The 13,922-nt window shown below is 44.3% G+C and overlaps 1 protein-coding gene across 1 annotated transcript; it reads right to left on the bottom strand.

Moving 5' to 3' along the window:
- Window positions 1-441: 441 nt before the first annotated feature.
- Window positions 442-12,488, bottom strand: chrnb1l (cholinergic receptor, nicotinic, beta 1 (muscle) like). Its single transcript, XM_034557198.1, has 11 exons — window positions 12,389-12,488; window positions 9,833-9,966; window positions 9,647-9,691; window positions 9,205-9,314; window positions 8,409-8,517; window positions 8,121-8,268; window positions 7,819-8,004; window positions 7,258-7,481; window positions 6,996-7,174; window positions 755-893; window positions 442-582 (listed from the first exon to the last, which is right to left on the bottom strand). Exons 1-11 carry the CDS (start codon window positions 12,486-12,488, stop codon window positions 442-444), a joined length of 1,515 nt encoding a protein of 504 aa, XP_034413089.1.
- Window positions 12,489-13,922: the final 1,434 nt, after the last annotated feature.

Here is a 13,922-nt window from a genome sequence, read left to right as displayed (position 1 = left end):
CCTTTCAGCAGCAGCGTCCTCATCTCTTGAATGGCCGTGATGTGGCTGCCCCCTACTGCCCACGGGCCAACACAACTATCCCCCCGCTCCACAAAGTACAGACGGCACAAACGGTCACTTACGAGAAAAAATGTATTTCAAGCAAACAATTACCACGTGATTGAGACAAAGCATAATGCAAATGAGTGTTACCAGAACTACCTCCTACACATCCGTACATGGAGTGTGTCACCATGCAGGCTGTGTGCACACGGCTCTACTTTCTGCACGTGCAGGCCTCAGGGGACGCTTCACCGGCTCGCCACAGAAACATGGAATAGGTTTATTTGAATGGAAAGTCAGATCCGGTGATCTCGGACAAATCACCGGTGAGAAGAAGTGGCGAACCAAAACGATGCACCGAGCTGTCGACCGGCACTTGTGTGTTCTTGCGTTTGCCTTCTAAGGGAAGGGGTTGTCGGGCGTGTAGTTGAAACTGGCGTCCAAGAACATGGCCAGGGTGCCCAGGGTGGTGATGATGACGAACAGCCACAGGAAGAGGCGGTCCACCACGAGGGCGATGTACTGCCAGTCCCCTGTCATCTGGAGGAGACACACACACACACACTAAAGCACTTCCTGTAAGCACTGAGTCAGCAATGTGCTGCATGTATGCAATGGCACATGGACATTGTTGGGGGCCTGTTTGGAGCTCCGCAGACAGACGGAACGACAAGCAGCCTCACGGCGTGCGACGTGCACATTTCCTTCTCACCGTGTCGTCCGTGTCCTGCTTCTTCAGCTGCTCCGCCATGTAGGTCACGGCAGCGATGGCCGACTTCAGGTTGGGAGGGAGGACCAGACAGAAGCTGTCAGTGTCCGGGAGCCTCTGGAGCTGCACCGTGCTCTCGCACCTTTCAACACAGAAGTGGAAAGTCTTTCAAACCTCTATCCAAGTTTCCAAAACAAATGTTATGCACCTGCGGCGTGTGTCTTTAACACGTCACTGTTAAACACATCTGTCTTTACAATACTACAAGACTATGTTTGAATACGCACATCTAGTTTTACAAAGGTTTTAATGCTTTGTATGAACAGTTGTTTGCATTTTGGGAAATACACTCGTTCGCTTTCTGGCTAATCATAACAGTAATGCTAATTATGATGAAGATAATAATAAGTGATGGTTAGAATAGTGGGTAAGGTGGAGTTCCCCTGCTCGACTACATTTTGTGTGCAAAGCTAAGCTGGACACTAGAGTGGTATCAGTCTTCAGATCAAACTCTTTCAGAAAGCGAATACGCATAACATTCAGAATGAATACTTCTTATGCTTTTAATTATGTGTTACTAAGTGCCAACCTAAGTCATTTGTTGCACAAAATCTCCTTTAATTACCTCCCTCTATTTTATTATTTTTTCAGAATTGAACACAAAAGTGCATGTTGTAAATATTACAAATTATAAGCAGCAAATATAAATAGAAAACATCTATTAACTGTTTTGTGCTGATTATTTGTATGATTAATTCATTCGTTGCCTTTTATTTGATAGTTAGTCTTAGTTTGTCCATATATCCACTGTAATTAATAACAATAAAATGCTGTTTCCAAAAGAAACGCATGCAGATTTGAGAATGTCATGCTAATAGAGAGATAGCTAGACAATGTATTCATCCCCAGGGGGACATTTGGTTGTAGCAGCAATATTCGGGTGCGTGTCCTCTGGGAGAAGTGAAAAAATGCTCAATAAGCTCAGATTTATGTTGCGCGTGTCACGAGTCACGAGCGCAGCATTATTCACCCCCCCTGACTCGAAGCGGAGGACAGTTAGCATGGCCGCTCCCTCACGTACAGTACGTGTCCTCTAGACCATGCAGATCCCCTGAACACTGAGTGGCAGCAGCAGCACAGACGCAAGGGTGACACTGACACAACACCGGGGGTCCACATTCATGTGACCTCTGACCCCTTCATTCTTCGCCTCACACGGCTGTTCCGCAAAGCAAAACATGCGAGGAGCGAGAGTCTCATACGCGGCGTGTTTGCAGTGCCTTCATGCTTTTGTTCGCAACTACGGATAAATAACTTTGATATTACATCTGAGGCATTTCAAGAATCTCTACTTTGTTAACCAACCAGATGTTGAGGTGGAAAAAAAAGAGTCACACAGAATGTGTGTGCAAGCGGCCTTCAAACCCTCCGTGTTCAGACTCGCTCCTCATTTATTTATGCATACTTGACCCACCAGTATACTCGGTGTTACACAGCAGGTCGGGTCACAGGCGCTCGTGTCTGACCACACAGGTCGAAGCAAACACTTAAATAGAGTGATAATGGTTTGCCACACATTCCACTTCCTCCTGCTGTCCCGTGCTTCCCATCGTCGTCCCGTTCACCCCTCACCTCTTGTGAAAACGTTTTGTATTCCCTCAGTGTCAGCTGAACATTTTATCTTTTTACAATAGTCACTTTTCTAATTTCTTTATTTTTTTGTGTGTGCGTATTTTAGATGAGATTAGATATGTACTTTATTCATCCCCAGGGGAAACAGACTGGCAGAACATCTCCAACATCTTGCTGCACACATCGAAGGATCCAAGTTTCCTCAAGAAAAAGAGTCGCCTCCTCCCCTTCTTGTACACAGCGTTGATGTGGGCCTTCCAGTTCAGTCTGTTGAGGAACCTGTACTCCTCCACCATGTCCACATCCTCCTCCACCATGTCCACATCCTCCTCCACCATGTCCACATCCTCTCCCAGAACTCTCAGCGGTTGTGGAGCTGTCGTCTTCCTCCTGAAGTCCACCACCGTCTCTCTGGTCTTGGCCACGTTCAGAAGCAGGTGATTTCTACCGGCCCACTCCACAAAGTCATCCACTACTGCCCCCTACTCCACTTCCCCTCTACCATTTATACACCCGAGCACTGCAGAGTCTTCAGAGAACGTCTTCAGATGGCATGACCCTGAGTTGTACTGGAAGTCAGTGGTGTAAAGGGTGAACAGGAAGGTTCCCTGTGGGGCTCCAACATCACGGACCACCGTCCCAGACAGCTCACGGCCCAGTCGGACATCCTGTGGTCTGCCTGTGAGGTAGTCAGTGATCCAGCAGACGGTGGACGCGTTGACCCGCAGCTTCTCACTCAGCAGCAGTGGTTGGATGGTGTTGAATGCACAGGAGAAGTCAAAGAAAGTGATTCTCACAGAGCCATCGGTTCCATCCTGGTGCGACTTAGCTGGTTGCAGCAGGTAGATGATGGGACACGCTAACGAATACGAGACACTCTCCAGAATAAAAAAACATTTTTACGGGGCACATGTCGGAATGGCACCTCAGTCCATGTCTGCAGTCCGTGCATGCCGATGCACATAGTGTATATGGGGTGCGCATAATGTTATGAATGTGCAAGAACCTCCGTCAGCGACGGGAGGGGAAGGCGTCGCTGAAGAAGCACAGCGACTTATCGGAGTCACAGGGAGACGGTGTGACAACAGATGGACTTGCGGGACAATAAAAATGAGGGACCGATGAGCTCCTGCAGGAATGGTGTGTGTGCGTGTGTGTGCTTGTGTGGCCATGGCTCAGGGCGGACTATGTGGTGCTCGACATGCTGCATGCCATCCACATTCCACTGCTTGTATTCATTACCGCAGAAACATGTGGCCCCTCTCACTCTTACACACACACACACACACACACACACACACACACACACACACACACACACACACACACACACACACACACACACACAGACACACACACATCCTTATATAATCACATGTACAGTATGTGCTGCATATAAACATACATGCGGTCATTGAGCAATAGATTGGTTCATAATACGGCCCGATTAAAAATGCACATATAAGGAAACCTGGCTTCTAAGTCGGTCTCTGACAGAATAACAAGATAAAGAGAGATTAATGAATGTAACAACAACGCGACACGGACCAGGGATGGTTGCCCGACCCCGCCGTCTCATCCATATTAAAAAACGTCAAAGCCCTCCTCTGCCCCGATCACTCATCAGAAGGCCTTCCCTTCCACTCGTCTAGCCCTATCTATTCCTCACGCTGCCTCCACCTCCTTTCGGTGGGATTACCCCCTAATGTCCAAACTAAACAGAGGCTTAGTGGCTGGCGACTGTGGACGTGGGTGTGGGGCTTAGCCCGGGCTGAATATGATGCCTTTGGAACGGGATGAGAGATGCCCAGCAAAGGGCCTGATTCAGGGGACTGTGGAGCCGTTTATGATGCCAGTGCTTGGGTGGCAAGGCTGAGGTCCGAGTGAAGTCAGTATGCTTAGAGGGACAGTACAGTAAGCAACACACTATTGCAATTGGTTTTGCACAATAGCCACCTCACTAGGATTTGCTTGTATTTGCACATGAATATGAGTAGTCACCAGTAAACATTTTTATAAAAAATAAAATTAAAATAATCTCACATATTGTTAATACGTATTAGTAGTATAACGTATAGTTGTTTGCACATCTTTTTTGCTGAGCTGGCGTAACAGTGCAGTGTCCGGCTGTGATTAAGATAACAAGTTGATGGACGTTATGCTCTGCTCAGTTCATTAAAGCCTTAAAGGAACAGCGTGTCAGATTTAATGGCATCCAGTGGTGTGTTGCAGATTGCAATCAACTAAATAGCCTTCAGCTGAGCCACTTTCTAAGCGTGTCGGAGAACTACGGTGGCCTTCAGGTGTGGAGGGTTGGATGAGGTTTTGACCATTGTTTACATGTTCATGTGTGTTGAACAGATGTATTGATAAAGTTTGGGCTTTTTAGTCGTGAGTGTTTTATCGCAGTAACTGTAATGAGTGAAGTTGCCGTCACTCCTCACTTCACCGGCTCCACCACAGCCTTGTGTGTGTGTGTTTGTGTCTGTGTGTGTGTGTTTGTAGTTGGAGAAGCTCAGCCCCGACAGAGAGAGCAGAGGAGATGTGCGCTGCAGCGTGATAATAACTGACATTAAACATGCAAAAGCACTAATGAAAACCCCAGTAACGTTGGGGCTTATCAATACTCCGATCTTTAATAATTTAACCCGTTTAATACCGGGTTTCGGAAACAAATCTCTACATTCAGAAAACGTAAAAACACGTAAGCCCCTCGCCAGTGTTCAGTTTGTCCATTCTGGGTTGCAACATGGCGGACTCTGTGGAAGATGACCCACATGTATAATTAAATGTCTTTTTTTTAAGCTAACAAAGCGATTCTTAAGGTTCAGTTTATTATACACAGATTAAAACATAGCTATAAATATTATATTCCGTTTCTGCCAATTTATCCACCTAAATGTTACACACTGTTCCTTTAAGATGTGTTGCTGTAAACGCCTGGGCTACGGTTCAGAATATCAAGGTTAAACAGCACCAACTACAGAAACTCAAATCCTGTATAAGCTGAGGGAAAAAGTCAGTACAGTACAGAAACACAGCAAAACAAGGTAATTGCAAAATAAGGCAATTGCACCAGAAATGGCTTCAAGAAAGTAAAAGAAAATGTCTCGTATCGCCATCTTCTCTTATGCTGCAGCTAGCTAGCAGGGCTGCACAGCTGCACTTTGAGCTAAATGCTAACGTCAGTACGCTTGCATGGTGACAATGACGACGCAAATATGCTAATGTTCTAACATTTGCTAATTTGCGCTTAACAAACAGACTGGACCAAATGTCGCCATTGGATTGCTGAAGCATATCGTTCCAGACCACAACATGTTAACCTCGTTGTGGTGCTCGAAGAAAAGTCAGAGGATCCCCAAAGTTCCAATCATTCAGTCATGGCAACCCATCGAATAGTTGTTACGATATTTCAGTCCGGGCCAAAGTGGCGACCAGACTTATGGAGGTCCAACATTTTAAATACACTTTTCATTGAATAAGTTACCCTCAAACATCCTATACATCTTGGACCAACACTAAAACTCAGAAATCAGGGTGTAGCAAAACTTAATGATAATAATAATAACATAAACAAGTATGAATTACTAGTTTAATCCATTTGGTGTTATCCAGCTGAATCCCTCAACCTTCTTTTCCATCGGTCCTGTGCATTCAATATGGGATGCTGAAGGAAGTGCACATACTGTTGCCGCCTTTACAGCTGAGCTGCTGTGGCGACGGCTGTATTTCTGCCATGTCTAGCACACTGTGTACCTTACTGTAATAGCCCGCCTGGCATCAGATACAACATTCACTCTTTGGCACACTCTAAAAAGAAGATTCATGCCTGCGCTGGATTTTATTAACATTAATAGAAATGGCTTTCTGCTAGTGTGGCGTCAGGATCAGCACATCTTAGCAGTGGGGAAGGGGGGCTGGATCAGGATGAATGACTCTGATGGGTTTTATTTCAGGTCTAGTGGTGTTTAAGAGTCTTGACAGGTAAGAATATAGGCACTATAAACTTTTTGGCAGTTAACGTCTCCCGTTAACTCAACCCAGGAGCTTGGTTTATCTTTGGAGCCTTTTGGAGATTTTATTGTTCCTTGCGCACACAAGAAATGATAAATACATGTGACACATTTATTATTGTGCTTTTATGAAGGCAGGACAAAATGCATTTCTTTATTACACCTCTGTCTGCGTATCACCCTGGTGCACGCTGTAGTCAACCGTGTTGGGAAGCCTACATTTGAAAAGACAGAACACTTACTTGACATTTTCCAGAAGGTTTTGAAATACTTTCACGAAAAGGAAATCAGTATTTAAAAAATCGACATGTATCGTCGTGACTAGTAGAGTTGATTGTATTGATGTAAGATGTTAAAAAGAAAAAGAAAAAAACTGAGTGATTCATCTATTTGGACATTTCATGCTTCTGTTTATTTAGGCTTCATTCTTTTAAAAGAGGTTGCGAGCAACCTTCTAATAACTCTCCTTTAGTTAGTCAGCTATTAGAAAACACTGTATCGATGGAACAAACTCCCAGTTCACAGCTTTTCCAATGTACTTTTTCCATTCCGATCAAATAAGACACGATGAACTATGGTTCAGCTGATTGACCTACCGGCCCCTCCAGGGTATGACGAGGTCAGGGTTGATCTTTCGAAAGAAGTACTCTCCTCCAGGCTGCCTGCCGTTGAAGCTTCGGATGGGCGAGTCATCACCGGACTCCTCCTTCAACAGAGGCTCCTCCGGGTTTGGCCTCATCATGCCGATGTACTTGGGCAGGAAGTGAATGAACACCTGCCCATTTGATGTAAATACATCTGATAAATCAGGTTCCTCAAAGGTGGGTGCACAGTGAATTTCTTCAAACTTCGCCTCACCTTTCGAACCCAGCTCGGCATGATGTGTGTGCTGGGCGTTCGGTGGTGCAGATTGAGGACAACTACGCTTAGGATGACAGAGAAAGTGACCAGGATCATGGTGAACATGACGTAGTTGACAATAATTGGGATGCCAAGGGAAGTCTCGGGGACCCTGTCAGCCAGCAGAAGCATGAAAACAGTCAGAGCGATGAGGACAGAAATGGAGAGAGTCATCTTCTCTCCTGCAGACAAAAGGAAGAATTTATTTGAACAGTGAAGCAGAAATATTGCTCCGCTGCCAATTATCTGCCAACAGTCTCGTTGCTTCCTGTTGAATCTATATTTTCCTATGCTATGTCAGTGAAACATCTTCTTAAAATCCAGCCAGATTCCTAATTACGGTCCTTTCCTTCAATCTATAGTACATCAACACATTTCTTCCTGCCTCAGGAAGTAGTCTGTATTAGACACATGCTTCCTGTCATGCCAATAGACTCTGTGTCAAGGGGCAGTCTCCCTTCCTACATTCCATCTAGATGCTGTGTAGTTACAGTATCGGAGCATGTCGGGCGTGCTGACCTGCTCCGGGGGGCAAGTAGAAGACAAATATAGCCAACACGCTGGTGAGGATGCAGGGCACGATGATGTTGATGATGTAGAAAAGAGGCTTCCTCTCTATGATGAGGTAGAAGGTGATGTCCTCGTACAGGTCCTCCTTAATGTTCTTTCTGGAGGGTTTGTGACAGATGGCCCACTCTCCGTTTTCTGTGGAGAAATAGACACACACAATAGACACAATATTTAGAGCATGCAGTAATATGGTGGTAAGGAATAGGGAAAACAGGCTATAGCTTCCGGATGAGGTCAATGCAGGCACCAACCAGTGAAAGCGTTCTTATCGATAACAATCTCCTGAATCTCTTTGCCTTCGTCGTCCAGAATGTACTGCAGCTCCACCTCAGAGGCGTCGTAGGTGTACGAACGGAAAACCATGCTGCAGTTCTGCCAGTCAAACGGGAAGTACGACACCTGTGGGAGTGGACATTACCAAATGCTTCATCGTCTCCTAAAGGTGAGTTTTCACACAAGATAAATACCTAAGGTATTATTGCATATTTAAGAGTGGTACAATCGGGCCATAAATTGGCCTTCCTGGCTTGCCATAGTACCTCTAGAGAGCAGGAGCTGCGGAAGATGGCTGGCGGAAGCCAGTTGACTGTCCCGTCACTGTAAACCAGGACGTTGACGTACAGAGCCACGTCAAACTGACCGTCGTTACTGTCGGGAGAGACAGAGCTCGTATCTTAGACATGCTAGTATGCCACAAAATAGGAAATCATACATTTTACTTCCGTACATGGCTGATAATATTATTCAGGGAAAACATGGAGATATGAACATACACAGACATGTTAACATTGGGAATAGCCGTTGACACAGGGGTGTATTGGGCTGATCAGCTGCAGGATGTATCGCCGCCTCCATGTTTCAAATCACCCGTCGTTAGAACATGAACGAACAATAAAGCTTTCCAAGTGCGCCACCACATTCAAGCTGCGACTTCAATGGACTGATTATACACTAATGAAAACATAATAGTGCATGTTGCGGTTATTACGTGGTTGACTGTAGCTGTGATATTTTAAGATGAAACAATAATATCATGTTAATAATTCACATATGATAAAATAATGTAAATTACAAGCACCTTAATTATTTTCATGAACACAGACTCCCTCCACTTTCAAACACTGTTTCTTTTTTATATATATATATATATATATATATATATATATATATATATATATATATATATATATATTTTGGCCACAATAATTGTGTAGTGAATCCTGCACACTGGTCTGTAAAAAATATTTCAATCTTTAACGAGTGATGGACCGACCAACTGCCAGATTGACATTCCTGTTGCATGTTTGCATTGTTGGCAATATGGATGACACTCACTTGTTTATGAGGTAGACATCAGGACGCCACACCTTGTTGGGAGGAATCCTCACAACTGTAATGTCATCATAGTCCTCTGGGTTCCATGACAACCTGTAGTCTGTCCATGCCTAGGAAGGAAAGGAAGGACGGATGGAAGGACGGGAGGGAATTAAGAGAAGAGAAAAAAAGAAAAGAAAAGTGAATAACGGGCATGGGGGAGGAGCAGGCAAGAAGGGAAATCATGACTCCGGTGCCCTGATGTCATGTGCATCCTAGTTTATCCCGTCTTTGGTAAGTCATTTAAACCCCGCTGACCTAGACGGTCACAAACACCCAAGCCGTCCTGAATTCTAATTAGTGAGGAAAGAGTGAGACAGAGCATGAGAGAGATAAAGCAGGAAAAATATGTGTGCAGTCGAGCGAGGCTCAGGGATGAAGATGAATGCTTTCATCCTCATACCAGGTTCATGAACACGTTAGTCGTCATCTCTTCGTTCTTCTCGTTCTGCGGCGATATAGAGAGACAGAGAAAGAGAGACGTGATGAGACGTGGTCGTGATGCCACCATATCTTCTTATATATGATTGGCGATATGGCCAATAGAGTGTGTGTGTGTGTGTGTGTGTGTGTGTGTGTGTGTATTTACCAGGCTGACGAGCTGTGAGAGGGTCATCCCCACTCGCACCATCACCTTGTCCTCCCAGTAAGGAGCTGGTCTGACTTTCATGTTGTAGTTCTCAAACAGCTTTCGATGGAGCCTCCGCTCTGTTTCTGAGGCTCCTGGATGAAAGAGCCGATGCAGAGAGACACAAATGATGAGGGGGAAGACATACCGACTGGATGTGGTGCCGCCGCCAGCACCCGGGAAATAAAAGGTGATTGAACAAATGAAAGGCAATAAAGACATCGGAAGGAAAAACACAAGGGAAGAAGGGCTGCGCTGTTTTTGTTCTTGCTTTGTTTTGTTTGAAATATAACGTCTCATATGTGAAATACACAAAAAAAACACTTGATTAAATTAAAGATACGTTACTTTTTGACATTGTAATTTACATATAATCATAGAAGAAGCATGCAATAAAATACAATAGATCTAACAGTGCAGAAACACATTATATGCCTGTCAGTTTTCTTATAGTGTTGAAACCCTTTAAAGTCCTCACTAAGAAAAAATCAATGGAAAAAATATTTTGACATTTTGTTTTTCCAGACTGATGTTGTTTCAGGATAAAAGTCAACTACAAGCCATGTACTGTTATTATGCTAGTAATATGTTGGTATACCAACACGTCAATTTGTTTACCTTTTAGATCAGTAACATTACCAGAACTAGTATTATTTCCATGTATTTATTCTAGATGTTTCCCTTCTTCACAGAACATCTTAGATAAAAATGTTTTCAGATGATATTAAAAACAGTGAATGTTTTAATAATTTTAGAAACACATATTTTGACAGTAAAACCTCCATCCATCCATCCATTTTCAATACCGCTTATCCTCATTAGGGTCGCGGGAGCGCTGGAGCCTATCCCAGCTGACATAGGGCGAAGGCAGGGGACACCCTGGACAGGCCGCCAGTCCATCGAGGACAGTAAAACCTCATATTCGTGAAATTTCTGTAGGCCTATATAATTAAATAAAATGAAATGTATAATATAAACAATGAATGATAACAATTGTTTGCCCCGTATTAGACTTTTTCTTTGTAAAAAGTTACTTAATTCTGTTCAGGAAACCCTCTGAAACTAAGATTTAAAAGAAAATAAAACATGACTACCATAAAGAATCAGATCAATCCTGCTATCTGGAGTTCATGTTGTAGTTTTTTCCTGTAATTTATTCATGAGTAAATGTATGAGTAAAGTAAAATAAAAGACCAAAGCGGTTAACATGGGATAAAGTACAGGGCAACCAAAGCACATGCCACCGACACCAAGAACACAGCATGTCTGCGGATCAGTGAGCCAGGCCTACAGTGGTTAGGGGTTCAATTCCCCCTGGGATGATGCCTGCTAAAAATATACTGTGTATGCTCATGTCTACTCAGTATGGGTGCACTGATTCAGATTATAATGGTGTCATGCAAACAGCATAGTGTATATAATAAAGAGGATCCCCAGCAACAGAACATTTTTTGTATTTGGCACTCCACTCCCAAAGATGCGCGTTAGTCCCGACTGATGACGGACTGACTTTCATTCCACACGTGTGACAAAACAATATGTTGAAAAGACGGGGAAGGACAGACAGACATGCGGTCGAAGCAGTCAGCGGGGCAGGTGGCGTACGATGAGTAGCAAAGATGACTGAGCTAATGTAATTGATATGCAGCAGGGGAACGGGATCAAAGGCATGTCTCGGATACCGGCTCCATCTGGGACTGAAATAGACTCTGATTACCAAACAATGGTGTGTTAATATGACTCATTATATGTTCCAGAATAAGGTGGTCTTGGTTTCTTTTCCAGATTTTCCAGATAATCAAGTTAAACATCTATTTATCCCCCCCCCCCCCCACCCCCCCCCCTTCTTTGTGTCTCTTCTTTGGGGAAATACAAGAACAATACACATGAACCCCTGTGGAGGTCAACAACCGGGGCAGCTTTTCCTTTCCACTCCCATTGAGGGGTCGAAAGGCCAAAGGCAAAGATCGTCAAGCTGATCTCAAATAAGATCTAGCCATCCCAAATCGATTCTAATTATGATTTTATCAACAAATAAAAAAAAAAATCAATACCAATTTAACTGAGCTGACAGAGTGCAGTGGGATGTCAAACGCTATCTGATCCGATTCCTGTAGTGCAAAAACGCTTCAATTCAAAGTGTTTGCTTGACAACGGAGGTGGAAGAGAATCTCCTCTTGGCAGCCAAACAGAAAATAGGTAAAGGTGTTAGCGCAGACAGAGTTATGGGAGGACAGGCAGCCAACAAGCAAAAGGACCCAAAAAGACCAAAAGGACCCAAAAGGACCAAAAGGATAGAGAGACATATATATATATTCATATATATATTTGTTTTCTTCCTACCCCCTTTCTCTCAATCGCATCTCATTTCAAATGGCACAGTGGCAGTATATTAGTTCCTTTACAGTGAAAAATAAGTTGATATTAGCACCAAGGAAGGCGACACACCTTACATCCAAATTACAGATGGAGCGAAATCCACACAAACGCAGCCATCGTTCCATGAAATGTCCTTACCGGTAAACGTGAGACAAAGGCAGCTGCATACGACGATGACCACGCTCATCCTGGCATGGACGATCATGCTCATCTTCATTTGTCCAATCGTGACGGCCATCGCATCTGACGCCGCTATATTGCCACTTTGACCCCTCCTGGAATCTCGATGGGTCCTATGAAGACACACCTTTTGAGCGCTTAGCTACATGCGCACCTTCAGTTAAGAGTGCGGCCCTGTTGGCAACCTTCAGCAGCACACACTGTTCAGCTCTCCCTCCCGTCCCTTCATCTCTTTGGAGCCATGGGTGAAACCACGGCCTGATTGGGCGCGCACGCTGGGAGTGACGAGAGGGCGGAATGTGTTTGTACTGGGAAGCCCGCGGGCACCTGTTGGTGCTCGCCAATCTGTGGTTTGCACTGTTGGGATGGTGGGTGGGAGGACGAGGTAGCGGAGGGGGGTGGGACGGGGTGAAGGAATGTCAATGAGCTATGACAATGGAGATATTTTAGGGGGGAGAAAAAGTGGGCGGAGTTGACTGGGGGGAGGCTGAAGTGGTTAATACGTATCACTCTCGCTCATTTCACTTTCACCCCTTCGCTCATTTGTTTCCTGCCTCGGTCCTTTGGTGCAGTGACATCGCTCCCAATGGGCTGCGTTGTGTCTGGAAGCAAAGGTGGAATTGCTGTGTATTATATCTCGGGGTAGAGTTTCAACTGTTTTGCATAAAGAATCCAACTTAACAGAATGTAATTGATGGGTTGTGGGTTTGATTGTCATATTAGTTTACGGGAAGAATTTCAAGTCCTTTAAACAGCTAAAAGAGCAGTTATCTTAACTATTAGTGCTGGGTATCATTTAAAACACAACCAATATCAGTACCCTTTGAGTGATACAGATACCAATAGAATATGTCATTTGATACCTTTTTTCCTACTTCTTCCGATACCCGTCATGTGAATGGAAGCATTCAGTTGCGTAAAATTCCATCACCAGCCTACTAATACTGTGGGGGTCTAGCCATCATTTTTAACGTTTTGGTCGCACGCGCAACTGCGTCAAATACAGCGGCCTCGCCGACACCACAGACCGTATGGTTGCGGCGATTGGCTGCGAGCAAAACCATACACGTAGAAATGTTTATAGATCTGGGTACAAAAAGGATTTAATGCAGGTGTGGTCTGACTGTAGTTTTGATACTACTAGTGACTGTTTTTATTGGTATATACCGATACCCAGCACTATTACGTTTCCAGGAAAACAAAGGCTCAATTAATTAAAGTCACTATGTGTAGAATTTTAAGATCCCAAACTTCCAATTGGTGCTTACCAATTGTACAATATTAAAAAAGAAAGACACTGTGGCAGACAGCAATACGCAGAGATAGAGGGTGGCATGGGGTGAAGGAAAAACAATGATTACGATAATGCCCCATGAATCTGACCTGGGACATGCAGATGAATGGTCTGAAAGCAGCACATAGTCTGGACCAACCTCGGTCCAGACTATGTGCTGTAATGTGACTTTAAGTCCTACAATTACAAGAGCTATTA

This window comes from Cyclopterus lumpus, chromosome 18 (assembly GCF_009769545.1).
Source record: "Cyclopterus lumpus isolate fCycLum1 chromosome 18, fCycLum1.pri, whole genome shotgun sequence".
Lineage (NCBI taxonomy): Eukaryota > Metazoa > Chordata > Actinopteri > Perciformes > Cyclopteridae > Cyclopterus > Cyclopterus lumpus.
This window is presented reverse-complemented; position numbering and strand designations above follow the sequence as displayed.